Below are 16,566 nucleotides of genomic sequence, written 5' to 3'. Positions count from 1 at the left end.
AAATGTCAGGTCAACGATCGAACCCGACCCTCTTCCTCGAAAGGTGGGCACGCATCCAACGTTGGCCAGCATGATGTCCAGCTCAGCAAATGACTCCAACAGAATTTGACCTTTGGTGTTCGTCGATCGGCTTCCCCACTCCAGGGCCCACGCGTTGAAATCGCCCGCAATGATTTTAGGGCTGCGGTCTCTAGCGTCCAACACCAGACTGTCCAACATCTCCTCATATTGTGCTAAGGTTGCACTAGGAGGGGCGTAGCACCTGTAAATATGGACACCGTTGACCTTCGCCCTTATAAAACCGGCTGCCGCGGGGGACATGACTTCCTGAATGGCCTGTCTTCTGCACGCCCAGATTGCGGCGTTGCCAGACGCATCCACCGCCCAAGTGGCATCGCTCGAGGTTTTGCCCGTCCTACAATGCCCTACAGCTTGGGTCCTTTGACTCTATCTCCCTCTCTAGCTTTAAGCGTAAATTATGTCATTTACTTGCTCCTCCCTCTGTGTATTGTCCTCATTAAATAAATAAATACATTTTGGTGCCTGAAGATTTCAAGAAACCTCCCTCTCATCCGAATGTAGCCTACTTTTTGCCTTCATTTTATACGCATTCCTTTGTTGATTTTTGCGGCACTGTCAGTGCAACCACACTCCAATCATGCCTTCAAGTTAAGCAAGCGTGCATAGCTCTCCATTTGTTAGTTAGGTACCGATTCAATTTATATGAAAAGCAGGTTGAGATTTTCCTTATCGACCAAGGATAAATTTTAAAGTTCCAACGCATTCAAATCCATAATGGCTTTTCAAACTTTAATTATTCCAGAGGAAGACGAAGGCCGTGTAGCAGCCCCGCAGCCAGGAGGTAAAAAACGTAAATTAATTAACCAATTCAATTATTGCGAACGAGCTGCGCTGACTTACAATAATCCTTCAAGGGTTGGTATACACTAAAACAAAACAGGTCCCTAAGTGCTAATTCCTGTACCCCTACAGTCAGTTGAAACACAAACTATACCTCCTCCAAGATCAACATACGGTGGAAATGTTCTTCAATGGGTTATCTACGATAGTTACGCCGAAGACTACGCCCAACAACAGAAAGAGAAGGAAAAGGAAAAGAAACCGGGAGCCTACAAGAAAGAGGAGTCGAAAAAGAAGTCCGACAAGAATCAAGCCACGGAGGAGTTGAACAAAAGATACCTTCAGTGTTGGCAAATTCTCGAGCGAATGATTAACCAAAACATCTACGACGATATTGCCCAGGACTATCGTTATTGGGAAGATCCGTCAGATGAGTTTCGGGAAGAGGAAGGCACGCTCCTACCACTCTGGAAATTCTCTTATGAGAAAACCAAAAAGATGACCGTTACCGATATTTGCTTTAATACTTTGTACTATGATTTGTTCGCAGTTTGTTTTGGATCCTGTGAGTAAAACTTTGTTTCAAGATGCAACACAAGAATTTAAGTTACTTCCTTCCATTCCAGTTGATTTCATGAAACAATTCGCTGAAGGAGCTGTTTGTCTGTTCACTATCAAAAACCCATCTTTTCCAGATTATAGGAGTACGTAAACAGATTCTAAACTATTTCAAAATGATTTTCAACACTAACCAAATCCATTTAATCCTAGTAACGTGTGAGAGTGGTGTGATGTGTTGTGATATTCATCCGAAATATCCGTTTTTGTTGGCCATAGGTACGCAGTAGAGATAACTTCCAAACGCTGATGGATTTCCCACTAAGTATTTTTATTTACCAGGATTATATGATGGCAACGTGGCCGTTTATAATCTGCAGATTGGATGCAAGGACCCAATATACATGTCACAGGGAGTCAATGGGAAGCATGCCGAATTCGTATCTGAAGTAAGTATAAGCGAACTAAAGATGAAGCCCTGTCCTCTTCCCTTTTTTTTTTGGGGGGGAAGGGTAGGTGAATGCATTTACGCACACAGTGTTGGATTCCCGATTCGGTACGTCGTCGGACTACCAACTAAACACCTCCCCATCGTCAAAAAGCTAGCCTGGAACCGTTTGTCACATTACTTCGGGCCAGTCCCCGAACTCTCCCGCCTTGCGGAGCCTTCAAATTAGGGAATTCCTTTCACCAGGAGAGTAGGAAGGGAACTGTCAGCTCAAGGAACCCCCTGCCATCCGGCTCCTCCACCGGTCGAGTTCTATCTTCTTAGCAACGAGAAGGGCCCGAACGTAATGGGCAACACGGTTCCACCTGTCAGCAGTCCTCAGCATCTCCTCCACAATGTTGTCTGGAGAGAGATCCCCTGTGTTTAAATAGAGCTGCTATCCCACCTTCCACAAGAAAAAAAAGTGTGGTGGGCATCGTTCACAACTCCATTGCAAAACACACAATCCGGAGAACGCGCCTTTCCAATCTTGTGCAGGTAAGACTGAAAACCTCCATGCCCACTTAAAAATTGGGTAAGGAAATAGTCAGTCTCACCATGCTTCCGATTCAGCTACGCAGGTTGCCGATGAGTCGCGCAGTCCATCTGCCTCTAGTTTCATTTTGCCAAGAGAGCTACCACTCGTCTAGAGTGTGTTGTCGTTCTTCGCGAGCAACCACCTCCCTTGGCTCAGCTCCCTTGCGCTTGTATATGGCCTGACGCTCCCTAGCAAGAAGGGCAACGGGGATAACTCCCGCAATCACCATCACGGCCGGTTCAGAGACTGTGCGATACGCAGACGCCACCCGTAAAGCTCTCCGTCTCTGTACTTGCGCGAGGCGTTTACGGTATACCTCCTTTTTAAGAGTGTCAGCCCATACCTCTGCGCCGTAAAGCAGGACAGACTGCGTTGAGCTCATCAGGAGACGTCGCCTACTAGACGTAGGACCCCCAATGTTTGCCATTAGCCTACTTAACGCCGAAACTCCAGCCGCAGCCCTGTTCGCTGCTGCTTGGATTTGCTCAGAAAAGCTCATCTTTGAGTCAAGGGTCAACCCGAGGTACTTTACCGCTGATTTTGACTCGAAGACCGACTCGCCGAACGATATGGGACGCAGGGTCGGAATTTTTTTTTAGTCAGGATGACTACTTCGGTTTTTTCCAGTGTAAGGTTGAAACCATGAGTAGTCATCCATCCGCTTATCCGTCGCATCAATATGCCGAGTCTGCTTTGCGCCTGTTCGACAGTGCGTCCAGCAACAAGCGCTGCGGTATCATCTGCGTAGCCGACCAGGCACGACTCTTCTGGCATGTCGAGTTTAAGCAGACTGTCATAGGTAGCGTTCCAGAGGTCCGGCCCTAGGATGGATCCCTGTGCTACCCCCGACGTGACCACCATCCACCTTTGACCCTCTAGTGTTTCATAGAGCAGGGAGCGGTTCCTCAGATAGTCCCTCAAAATCCGTAAGAGATAGTTCGGCACGTTGAAGGTATTGTCTAGTGTGCCTAGAATGTCTGTCCATCTTACGGAATTGAAGGCGTTTCTGACGTCAAGCGTTACGAGGAGCACCACCCGTCGAGTTCGGCGGCTATGTGCCTCTGCTCGTCGAACGGCGTCCACGACTTGCATGACAGCATCAATTGTCGATCTCCCTGCCCTAAAACCAAACTGCCGGGCAGATAAATCTCCGGCAGCGCGTATGGCTTCAGCGAGTCTACTTCTGATGAGCTTTTCGAGCACTTTCCTAGCAGTGTCAAGCATACATAGTGGGCGGTATGAAGACGGCAATTCGGGATCGCCTTTCCCTTTAGGGATCAGCGCAAGCCTCGCAACTTTCCAACGAACAGGGAAAATGCCCTCTTTCAGGCAAGCGTTGAATGCGCCGAGCAGTAGGTCTGGCCGGTGTTGGAATACCAGTTTGTATACCTCTGCTGGAATACCATCGGGTCCTGGCGCCTTCTTGTTTTTCATAGAGAGGACTGCCTGTTCCAACTCTTTTATAGAGAAAAGTGGACAGTCCTCTGCGCTCTCCGCGCCGACGTCACCATCCCATACGGGGTGCGCAGGCAAGAGTGCCCTCACAATGCGGTCCATCTGCTCGGCCTTAAGTGAACAGGGTTTCCGTAGAGCCCCGATTTTTCGGGTTACCAGTTTGTAACCGAGTCCCCACGGATTCTCATTTACCTCGTCGACCAGATCTTGCCAGCAGCGAGCTTTACTCTTGTTTATTGCGCTGCGGAGTCTCCTTTTGGCTGATTTGTACTCCATCATTATGGTACATGACTCCCCCCGGTCGCCTAGACGTTGTGTTAAGCGGTGAAGCCTGTGACACTCCTTCCGGAGCTCTGCGATTTCCACTGTGCACCAGTACATGGATGGTTTGCCGCGCTTCGATGTGTTCCTGGGCATGGAGGCTCCGCAGACCGTCGTTATCAGGTTCATAACTGAATTTACGACAGTGTCAGCTGCGGCGCCACCGCTCCCAGGAGTACCCTTCAGCGTGGCCCCACCTGTACCCAGAGTTTCGACAAACTTCCCGGTGTTCACTTTCGCGACGTTCCATACACATAAAGATCGCTGGGGTGGCGCACACCGAGAGTTTGTGTCCACCACTTCGAAAGCAATGCATTGGTGGTCACTTGCCGAAAAGTCTTCCAGAACTCACCACCCGTCCACCAGCGACACCAGTGATTCCGACGCGAAGGTTACGTCTGGAATGCTTCCTTCGCAGCCCGGGCGCCGGAACGTTGGGGTGGATCCGGTGTTTAGAACTACCAGTCCTGTTCTTGCCGCCATTTCCAAAATTCGTTTCCCTCTGGAATCTGTGTGAGGCATGCCCCATTCAAGTGCCCTAGCAGGAGGGTGCCGTCCCGAACCCAGATGGCAGCGGTACCTGATATGTCTGGGTGCCATGAAACTGGGCCTTTGTTTCGGTACTGCCCACTGATGAGTACTAAATCAGCTTTGGTCTCCGCAGCGAACTGCGCTAGCAACTCGTGAGCGGTTGCACTCCGGTGCATATTGATTTGTAGGATGCGAATCATGTTGACCGTATCCTAGCTCTTTCCAGTTCTGCCCTGAAAACTGGACACCGCCCCGATCCCGCAGTGTGCACAATGCTCTCATCAGTCGCGCCACGGTCCCTGCATAGGATGCAGCTTTCCTTTTCCCTGTCCTCTTCCCTTGGGCCTTAAGGATGTGGTCATTCGTGTATTTTAGACAAATAGATTATTTGCCGACATTAAATAGATAGTCGATAATATGTAAGGGATCACCCTACCCATAGCTAGTGATAAGGAAGAAATTGATTCAGATTCCCCTCCTGGGATGGATGAATGGATGGATTGAGGTGCTTTGTGTAAGATTGAATTATGTTACACCATTCTACAGCCTGTTGGCTCATTATATGTTCTACTCAAGTTCATTTGTTCCATCCTAGTCGCCAGAATTTGTTATTTTCCAGATTATTAAAATAGTATTCTCACTCTCTCGTCCTGTAGTATTAATTAACTATATCTATCGCCAATCGCTCCTAGTCTCGAATGGTTCTCACAACTGCGGTTTTGCTAATTCCAAGTACCAACTCTGATCCCTCAAATTTTATTCGTGATCCGCTCTCATCCGCTTTATTTTTGCCATCAATATCTTTATCCTCCGATACCCCACCTCAACGTTATATGAGATTTCTAAAGTTTAGATCTGGTTCGGGGTGATGTGATGGTATTTAATACCACCTAATTGTCAGTGAGACCTCCTCTGTTGATTCTCCCGGGCACATATGTCTGAACAACAGTGGTAGACTGAACTGCGAATTGGCCTGTAGTTCATTCCATATACTCCAAACTCAGTGCAACCTTGGTACCGCAGTGCCGGTCTTTCCTAATTATCGTGGTCTCGACTCTGGAATGGGAATGGGTTTATGATAATTATTATCATTATTCTGTTAAGGAGAAGTCGCACTGCGTCTTTAAAGAACTATTGTGCCCATTTTACTGGTTGTAGTGTACCAAATCTTTTAACTTTGCATCTGGTATCAAGTGTTCTCCCAGGTGCCTCAACCTACTTTGCACAAGTGCTGGACACTGTCCCAGAAAGTGTAGAGATTTCAACACACTCCGCACAGAACCCGAAGGCAGGGTCCATAGATATCCCTACCTACCCTAGCTGATAGTTTAGTCGGCACTCCACTATGATTCGGAGGTTGTTCTTGGTGAGGATGAAACAGTCCATTGGTTCGTATCCTCCAATAAGCATCCTGGAATGCTCCATTCCTGGCAGACTCCCCCCGTATATTTCCCTAAGCCGATCTTCTTCATTTTTTAATGTCATAGCCAAGAACTCGTTTCCGATTTCACAAAAGGATTCTGACCCGAGTTTGTGAAACTCCCTGGGTTGTGTGTTGAGTTTAGTTCCATACAGAGTCCTTATAGCTTTCCGGCAAGCGTTTCTGACATGCGTTTTCCAGAGTAATTATTGGTCTAGCGTCTTCTTCTTTTCTTCAGCCTTTGTCCCGTTCACAAGCGCGGTCGGCTCATCGTGGCCGGTTTCGCCATTTGGCTCTATCGAATGCCTGATCTGGGTGCAATCTCGAGGCTTTTAAATCCCCATCCAGCGCATCAAGCCACCGTTGTTTAGGCCAGCTTTTTGGTTCTTTACCATCGACTTCGATGTTCAGACCAATCTTGGGAAGTGAATTCTCGTTAGCGAGAATTGCGTGACTATACCATCGAAGACGCCTCTCTCGCAACTTTTCCACGATCGGTGCAACCCCATAACGACCGCGGATATCCTCATTTCGGATGTGATCAAAACGTGTGATGCCACTAGTCCAACGTAGCATCTTCGTCTCCATCACCGCAAGATGCCGTTCATTGTCTTTTATAGTCGGCCAACACTCAGAACCATAGAGAGCGACTGAACGGACGACATTGCGGTAAATTTTCGATTTGAGACGTTCGTTGATACGTCGATCACAAAGAACTCCAGATGGGGAACGCCACTTCATCCAGGTTGCGTTAATGCGTGAAGCAATTTCATAACGCAGTTCTCCATTGGCTGATAGCGTTGACCCGAGGTATTTAAATCGCTCAGTTCTGGGCAGATCACTGCCGCTGACAGTGATTGTGCCTATTTCATGGGAATCGGTCGAACTTTACTTTTCGGATCGTGGTAGAGCAATTGAACTCAGCGCACGAGTTCTTCTGGTACTAAGTGTTGTCGATGCCAGATAAGTTCGTGTGGTACACGGTCAAACGCTTTCTCTAGATCCAGAAATGCAATGTAAAGAGGGCGATGCTTCTCACGGTGTTTCTCCATAAGTAACTGCGCAGCGTGTATTGCGTCAGTAGTTCCGCAGTTCTTGACAAATCCGGCTTGATTCACGGTTATTTCAACGATTTCGCGAATACGGTTCTCAAGAATGCGTTCAAAAATCTTCATCTCTGAGCACCAGTTGCACTGACAGTGAAGTCCTCGGTGTTTTACGTAGGTACCTGTCGTGGAGACTTAATCATACAGTCCTCTTCAGACACGGATTGATTTTGTGACCACAATCAGAGCCCCGCTGAGACAACCAACAACGGTACCAGTCTATACCAAGTGCATGGCTTAGCATTCATACTGGTGGATGCAAGAATTACCTAAATCTCTACCGAACTATGGAGTACGGCACCCGTGTTGATACGCAACACCACGTCGAGCCCCGAAAGTCTCTTCTCGCTTGAGCACAACCACAGCCACCATTAAACTCCCACAAGGGGGCCAACCGCAACCAACCGAGCTGTACTCAGATACGACAGGAATTCTCCTGAAGTATAAGAGTCCAGGGGCTACCTCGGTTCCCATGGTACCAGTATACCCCTGGTAAGGTTTCGTGATGGAAGCCACTTCAGATGAGTCCCCGTGCAGACTCGGGTCTGATCACCCTAGCTAGGCCTTGGAGCATTCGCCTACTGAATCACGGCCGGCAAGCCAATGCGATACAGCGGTTCCTGGTGCCACCACGTGGAGGTTCTTCTCGGCCACTTGGTTTTGGTTCAGCCGACAGAGTTGCCGCCCCGTCTTCCTCCCCGCCACCTCTGAGCACCAAGTTGCACTGACAGGTGGAACTGGTCCAAATGTCGGCAATGATTGTGGAAGTGGAGGATGAGCAAATTCTTCAGTTGAAATCTGCTCGAAGTATTCTCACCATCTATCCGTTGCGGCTCGACGGTTGGTAAGCAAAGTACCGTTCTTGTCATTAACGCAACAGAAGTGTTCGATATCCTATATACGTTTGTTCCGGCTTTTAGCAAGTCGATACAGATCTCTCCCGCCATCCCGAGTGTCGAGTTTATCGTAAAGATTTTTATAATGGTTTGCTCGGGTGACAGCGACCGCTTTCTTTGCTTCCCGGTTGGCATTCTTATAAATTTCCCAATTAGCAGGCGTTTTATCGTCGAGAAATTTGTGGTAGAGGCGTTTCTTTTCACGGACCTTCATTTCAACATCATCATTCCAAAGCCAAGTATTTCGGTTGATGTACCGCTTACCCGGCTTGGTGACCCCGAGGGTTGCAGAGGCCGCTTTGTGGATCGTGTCTTTCATTTGGTTCCACGATTCTTCCACATTCGTAATGGTCGGCAATCGTATGAGTGAGATCGTTTCTTCTCACCAAATAGCCACCATTTGATGCGCCTCGAGCCAATGCGTTCCTCACGCTGTTTTATCGGCGGCTTAATTCGCAGGATTCGCAATCAACGGCCGATGTTGAGGTGCGATGGTCTCATAGGGAACGACTTTGCAATCAGTGACGGTGGTAAAATGTCGGCGTCTTATGAGAATATAATTCATTGGATGTATATATTCATAATAAAAAACCGTCTGGTGGTCGAGACTGAATTTTGCTAACAGCAGGAAGCTGTTGGCGAAGATTCAGAGGATCGGTTGCCTAAGTATTACCCGAGCAATGAGTAGTATGTCGACCGCAGCACTTGAAAGTATTCTAAATTTACCCCCAGTCCATTTGTAGGTGAAATGGAAAGCAGTTAACGATACATATAGGCTTGGTGCTATTGGCACGTGGAAAGGCGGCATATGGTCATCCGTCCATCAGGAAATTTCTTGGCAAACATCAGGTGGCTCTGATGGCTGGCGATATGGCCTCCAAATTCGTCTTCGAAAAGAGATACTCCGTGGAATTACGAAAAGGGAAGAATGGTTGATAAATGGTCACGAGTCTTTTGGGATTACAGGCTTAACAATCTTCATCAGGGAAAATGGATTGAACGCTGGGGTGTTCTCGGGAAATCGATTATGGCTCTGGCTCCACCTCTCGGAAACATGATGACCACATTCCAATCGGGGATATATGCCATTTCATTGCCAGCAGAAAAATGTTTGCGACAAAAGTGGAGGAGTCGCCCGATTCGAATCTGCTGCAATAATCAAGGAGCATTATCAGCACTAAACAGCAATGGTATATCAATTGGTGTGGAGTTGTCAACGGGTGCTTCTGAAACTTGGCCGACTGAACGGAACATTCCTGATGTGGGTGCCGCTGGAAATGAGGAAGCTGACAGACTGGTTCGCCAAAGTCCTGGATCCACAATGGAGGGGCCAGAACTAGCTTTTTGCATCCGGCCATCTACTGTCAAGTCTACTTTGAGGGGGAAATGGCAAGGATTCACGCAGCCGAATGGAGAAATTTGAACTTCTGCCGGCAGGCAAAAAAAATTGTGAAAGAATCTGGAGCCGCTAGAGCGGCATTTTTGTTATGCCTTAAGAAGTGGGACGTGAAAACCCTAATAGGACTTTTAACGGGATACTGCCCCTTAAACTACCACATGGGAAAAAATCGATGTGGTGGTTTGGTCCATATGCAGCCAGGAGGCGGAAACGACTACCCTGCATTTCGTATGTAACTGCTCGGCCTCCTCAGACCTCAGACGAAGATACTTTGGTAAGGTTTTCTTTAACGAAGAGTCTGCGCATTCTCTATTTCTGGTGAATGTTCTCAGATTCACGAAAGCCTGCGAATGCCATAGGAGAGATACCGATGAATAGGCAATCTCCGGGGATAGTACAATGGACCTAACAAAGGTCTGAGTGTTTGGAACTGGAGGTCCCCCCATCCCCACTAAACAAAACTAATTAACCCCAAACTCAGTGCCACCTGGGGACCACAGTGCCAGTGCCAATAATCGTGGTCTCGACTTTGGAATTGAAACAGTATTTAAGTGATTATCCATTATATTATAATTACGTTGATGATTTTTTTTTGTAACGCACAGGCGCTCAAATTCCATTCGATTGTAGCCTATTATTCATTCGAACGTTGGCAGCAGTGGCGAGCCCAGGCGATATCCTCCTTATTATTATTCTGTTAAGGGAAAGTCGCACCGCGTCCTTAAAGAACAATTGTGCCCCTTTTACCGGTTATAGTGTACCTATTGATCATAGTATCTCAAGCAGGCCTGTTCCCTACTTCCAGATCTTTCAGCCTTACATCTGGTAGTAAGTGTTCTCCCAGATACCTCGACCTACTTTGCACAAGTGCCGGAAACTGTCCCAGGACGTGTATAGAGGTTTCGTCCTCCTCCTCACAAAACCTGCAGGCAGTGTCCGTAGATATCCCTAGCTTCCCTAGGTGATAGTTCAGCCGACAATGACCAGTGAGAATTCCCGCTATGATTCGGAGGTTCTTTTTGGTGAGGTTTAAGCAATCCTTTGTGCATATGGGTTCGTATCCCCCAATAAGCACCCTGGACCGCTGTAGCTGCTATAGCCTATATGTTATGCTGTATTTTACCACGAGGTCAAAGAGCTAGCTGTAGCGCCTTTAGAACAAAGGCAATGCAGAAGTAGCTAGTAGAGGACAGCTTTTGAAAGTTTGCGTCTCCTCTACCTTTCATACCAGTTTTCCATAGGTAAGCAAGGTCTTCACCACGACTTGATACATCCAGTATATCATGTGTGGTTTCAATCCCATGTCTTACTTAAGACCCTTTTTTGTTTTGAGAAGTCCGACCTCGCCTTTGTGAGTTCCAACCCAAGATCTTTATTCTAATTTAGCTTCGTATATTGGATTACTCCCAGATTCCAAGGTTCTTCCTGGTGGCTGCGATCATTGATCCAAAGGCGTTATCGCTTGGTCCCAACATTCATTAGGACTGCAATCTCTTTGTTGTTTGATGAGGTCTCAATTTTTTATATCAGCTACTTAGTGGCGTCTTACAAGATTTTCCTTATTGACAACAATGTTGATGCCTTTAACTAACGAAATCTAGGGGGATTCCTACTGGAATTGTTTCCATTTCCTGACAAGCTGTGCCAAGTCAAGGAGAATTTGGCCCGCTTATAACATAGCCCGATCACGAGAGCTCCTGTGCCAGACGCGTGCAAATGCTTTCAAGATTACGGCGGTCTCCACGGGGCACTGGCCCATAGGGGACCATGCCGCTAGGCTCGGCTTACCCTACAACACACATTGCCGAAGCTGCGGAGAAGGAAGGGAAACTCTCATGCACTTTCTCTGCGATTCCCCGGCTCTGGCTAGAGTCGGGCTGCGAACACTGGGCAAACCATTCTTTGGGGACCTCAGAGAGATTTCTATCTGCAGGGTGGGAGAGCTGCTTTCCTTCGTGAATGCTACGGGCTGGCTCTGAAGATCCGAGCCGGCTGGACTCTGCCTCCCTGCTTCCATAACAACAGTCACGGTCTTAGGAGTTTGTGGTATCAAAACGGCGCACCAAAACGCTAATTGGTCTCCTCGGAGCGGCTACTGATACCTACCTACCTACCCCTCCTCATAGAATTTGCTTCTTTGCCTTTTTTGACTTTGTCGGCCTTGTTAGACTGGGTAAGTGTTTTCCCATCGCCATGTCCTCTTTGCCTCATTGAATAGTCGACCTGTCTTTTGGAGTAGGTCTACCCGTTTTGATTCCACTAGTTACACTTTGTATGGTAGCGTTCCTTTATGGGCTTACACTTGTTCTGATACGAGGTGATAATTGCTTTATTTTATTTATTTATAGCGACCAGTTTCTCTTCGAGGTACTTTTCTAGGACCATAGCCGTATTAAAGAGGTTTAGCGCTTCCCTATAGGTTTCCTCAGAGGCTGATTTAGTGAGTATTACCTTCGGGACGTTTTCACCTCTCGATTGCTTGAAAAGAGTTTTCGAATTTGATTCCAAGCTTCCCCTTCTCACTTTATGCGGAATTTCGTCGCTAACTTTCTGGATATAGTTAGTCTCCCCACTCTATTATGTTTCTACTGCTTTAACCAGTTCACGAGGTTTGGATTTCTTTTCAACTTGAGCTTCGCCTGGGTTTTCAGGTGTTCCGTCTCTCTTGGCACTTAGATATTGACTGGGTCCTATCCACATATGAATTACTTCATTTTACTGTTTTTTATTGTTTGTTTTCAGATTTTTTTTTGTATGCTCCATATGCGATCCCATAACTACGATAGCTATTGACGTCTGCATGCCTATGACCCCGATAGACACACAAGGTTTGGCATTCCGGGGATCGCCTATCCTTCAGTTTCTACATTCGCAACAATGTACTCTTGTGTTGTTAGAATGGGTCGCATAAAACCTACTTTCTACTTTTTCGGTTACGGCTTGGCTTTGGAGTAGTTCGTATTTTGCCAGGAACTGTCTTCTGCCTACTTATCGAGAGTAAATAGTAGCTTCTAATCGCAAAGGGCATCCAATGCCTGAGTTCTCAGCGAAATCTACAATTAGAAAAATAACCAACATTCCACAAAAAAAAATTAAATTTGGGAATTACATTGATACTTCCAGATAAAATGGGGACCGGACCTGCAGGACGGTGAGATAAATTTCTATTCAATATCGGGTGATGGAAAAGTCTTCAACTGGGTCCTGATGCAGAACAAACTATCCATCACCACAATCATAACGCTCTTTCTGGAACAGGATATGATTCGCGGCCCAGATGGAACCGAAATTAAACTCAAAGGATGCGGTTCGTGTATGACCTTCCACCCTACAAATCGCGAAATATTCCTCGTTGGAACCGAAGAAGGATTCATCTACAAATGCAGCACCGCGTACAGCTCCAAATATCTGATGACATATCCTGCTCACTATTTGAGTGTATACCGAATTGATTTTAATAAATTTAATTCGAATATCTTTGCATCGTGCAGTGGTGATTGGCGAGTGAAAGTCTGGGAGGATATGCGTAGTGACCCGCTCTTCATCTTCGATTTAGGATCCAGAGTAGGGGATGTGAAATGGGCGCCATACTCGAGTACTGTTTTGGCTGCTGTAACATCGGACGGAAAGGTTTTCGTTTTTGATTTGAATGTTAATAAATACAAGGCAATCTGCGTGCAGGCTGTTGTCTCCAGAAGGAAGAACCAACTCACTCGATTGGCTTTCAATGATAAGCTTCCATTCATAATCGTTGGAGATGATAAGTGAGTCGCTGAGCAAAATGCATACTTTCTACTTATTCTCTAGCAAAATTTAAATTTCAGAGGAACGACCACGTCACTGAAACTTTCTCCTAACCTTCGATTGCGTGTAAAACCACCAAAGAAGCAGCAAAATATCGACCAGAATGTGCTCCAAGTGCAGAAACTAGAGAAACTTCTGTCATTGGTCAGAGAACTCCCTGAAGGAAAAAATGATAATGACACCGCAACGACTGTAGGATCCTAAAGTATTTTACATTATATTAAACGGAATTTTTATCTTCAACTATTCGTTTTGAAGATGTCAAATTAAGTAGGAAATAAACAATATACCGACCGAAGCTAATCTAAATTTCGTCTATATTTTTTTTCAAACTGGATGTCAGCCCAAAGCGAGGGCTCCGTGAACCAGAAACAGTGGGAGAAAGTTTTATTAAGTGGAGGAAGGTCTGAGGACTTCTCATATCCTAAACAAAAAAATTTATTTCACCTAACGAATGCTTTCGTAACCTCGTTCCTCGTCAGTTCTGATTCCATCAACCTAAAGGTCTCCAATTTAAACCTGTGAAGGTATTGGAGATATCCTCCATGTCCCGTGAGAAACTGGGTGAGATTATAATTAATCTCACCGTGTCGTCTCTCCAACCACTCCTTGATGGCAGGAATGAGCCTGTAAGTCCACCGACCCTTTCCCGAGCGTTCCCACCGCTCTTGCCATCTATTTATGGATCTCTCCCTCTCAGCCTTCTTCGTCTGCAATAAGGGAGAGATTGGCTTCGCATGGTATATATTCGCCATGTCAATCGGCATCATTCCAGAGATGACGAATGCTGCATCATCTGAGATAGTCCTGAAGGCAGAGCATACCCTCAGAGCTGTCCTCCTGTAGACTGCATTCAGTTTGCTAGTGTTAACTGACATCCGCAACGCCTCGCTCCAAACTGGGGTCGCATAGAGCATGATTGAGGTCACCACCCTGGCTATAAGCAACCTAGAGGTATGCCGTGGCCCTCCCACGTTCGGCATCATCCTGGCCAGGGCCATACTGGCAGTGGATGATTTATCACAAACATGCTGTAAGTGTTGCTTATAGCTGAGCTTCCTGTCTATCACCACCCCCAAGTATTTAATGGCCGGCTTGGAAGTGATGATGTGATTCCCGACTCTAACACAGGCGTAATTTCTCTTCCGGCGCTTCGTGATGAGGACCGCTTCCGTTTTTTCCTCCGCAAGCGTCAGACCAGAGCTCTCCAACCAGCATTTGACAGCACTGATTGCCTCGCTTGAGTATAACTCAGCATCTTCGAGATGCTTTGCGACAACAACCAGTGCAATGTCGTCAGCGTAACCCACCACTGTGGCTTCCTCCGGAAGGGGAAGATTAAGTACATCGTTGTACATGACGTTCCACAGTAGTGGGCCCAATACGGAGCCCTGCGGGACACCCGCGGAAACGACGTACTCCTGCGGTCCGTCATCAGTGTCGTACCAGAGCCTCCTTTCAGTTAAATGACTGTCGACAATTGCGGCGAGGTAGGCGGGAATACCAACCTTCGCTAGGGATTTCCGGATTAGATTCCAATTAGCCGAATTGAATGCATTTTTCACGTCCAGGGTTACTACCACGCAATATTTGCTGGTACTACCCTTTCCGTGGATTGCATCTTCGGCCAAGCCAGTAACCAATTTGATGGCATCAATGGTTGATCTGGCTTTACGGAACCCATACTGCCGATCTAAAAGGCCGCCTTGCCTCTCAACTACTGGGAGTAATCTATTATAGATTACCCCCTCTAGCATTTTCCCCACCGTGTCCAAAAGACATATGGGTCGGTATGAGGATGGTTCACCTGGTGGTTTACCAGGCTTAGGCAGAAACACCAACTTCTGCCGCGTCCATACCGCTGGAAATATTCCCTCGGACATGCACGCTTCGAACAACTCAGCAAACATGTCCGGCCTGGATTTCACGGCAAGCTTAAGGGCCTTATTCGGTACTCCGTCCAGACCCGGTGCTTTATTGTCTACTGGCGGGATTGCCGTCACATTCAGAGGTGGTTGGAATGTGTCGGTGTTCTCCTCTTGCTGGGGGAATAACCCCTGGATGATTTTCAACAAGAGGGCGGGGCACTTGATCTGCGGAGACGAACGGCCTCTAAATCGTCCCATCACGATTCCATAAGCTCTCCCCCACGGATTTACATCCGCTTCTGAGCAGAGCTCCCTAAAGCATTTCCTCTTGCTTCGCTGGATGGCGAGCTTGAGGGTTTTACGGACTGCCTTGTAGGCGCACTCTTTTTGCCCTTGATCGACTCTACCTACCGCCCTCTTAGCCGCTCTTCTCGCTCGGTGACAGGCCGATCGAAGGCCGGTCAGTTCATCATTCCACCAGTAGTTTGGTCTTCTACGGGGGAATGCGCACCTCCTAGGCATGGATGCGTCACATGCTTTGGCGATGCATTGAGCCAGATGGACAGCTCTTTCCGTAGAGACGCCTGCTATATCAGGTTGATCCAACCACACCTCTAAGAAGCTCTGCTCATCCAAAGATTTTGCAGACCAGCCTGAAATCTTTTTCGGTTTCGGGCATGATAGCTCTTTGCCCTGAGGTTCGACACATGTCTCAAAGAAAACTGCCTGGTGATCGCTGTGGGTGTAGCGTTCGCTGACGCACCAGGACATACCACGCGCCAGCGAAGGGCTGACAAAGGTCAGGTCTACAACCGAGCCTGATCCCCCTTTCTGGAAGGTGTTTACACCACCTTCGTTAGCCAAAACTATGTCCATCTGCGCAAAAGCTTCTAATAAACTGCGCCCTCTAGCATTTGATTCCCTACTACCCCACTCTAGGGCCCAAGCATTGAAATCACCAGCAATCACCTTTGGACTTCGTCCCTTCGCGTCGAGAACAAGATTATCAAGCATTTGCTCGAATTCAGACAGTGTCAAACTTGGCGGGGCGTAGCAGCTGTATACATATACACCACTTATTTTCGCCCACACGAAGCCACTGCCTGCCTGACTTGCAGTACATTGTATGGCCTGTCGACCGCAAGCCCATATCGCCGCTCCACCAGTCGAATCTTTGACCCATATGCCACCGTGACGGTGTCTATACGGTTCGCTTATGATGGCGATTTCCATCTCAGATTCGAACGTGGCCTGCTCAAGTAAATCCTGATTCAGGTTTATTTGAATAAACCTCATTTTCTCATTGCAGTGAGCGCCTTCCT

General features: G+C 47.4%; 1 protein-coding gene across 5 annotated transcripts in view; it reads left to right on the top strand.

The window, feature by feature from the left end:
• LOC119646995 (dynein intermediate chain 2, ciliary) overlaps nucleotides 1–13,667 on the top strand; it is a 50,035-nt gene extending 36,368 nt beyond the window's left edge. For 4 of the 5 annotated variants that reach the window (XM_038047717.1, XM_038047712.1, XM_038047716.1 and 1 more), the window contains 7 exons: nucleotides 824–936; nucleotides 994–1,426; nucleotides 1,488–1,565; nucleotides 1,633–1,698; nucleotides 1,762–1,868; nucleotides 12,696–13,336; nucleotides 13,397–13,667. In XM_038047717.1, the coding sequence (XP_037903645.1) occupies nucleotides 824–936; nucleotides 994–1,426; nucleotides 1,488–1,565; nucleotides 1,633–1,698; nucleotides 1,762–1,868; nucleotides 12,696–13,336; nucleotides 13,397–13,580 (1,622 nt within the window). In that variant the 3' untranslated portion in view covers nucleotides 13,581–13,667. The remainder of the gene's footprint in view (nucleotides 1–823; nucleotides 937–993; nucleotides 1,427–1,487; nucleotides 1,566–1,632; nucleotides 1,699–1,761; nucleotides 1,869–12,695; nucleotides 13,337–13,396) is intronic. The other variant, XM_038047714.1, reaches the window with a different exon arrangement.
• Nucleotides 13,668–16,566: the final 2,899 nt, after the last annotated feature.

This window comes from Hermetia illucens, chromosome 1, assembly GCF_905115235.1.
Source record: "Hermetia illucens chromosome 1, iHerIll2.2.curated.20191125, whole genome shotgun sequence".
Taxonomy (NCBI): Eukaryota; Metazoa; Arthropoda; class Insecta; order Diptera; family Stratiomyidae; genus Hermetia; species Hermetia illucens.
Note: the sequence above shows the minus strand (reverse complement) of the source record. Positions and strands in the feature narration are given on the sequence as shown.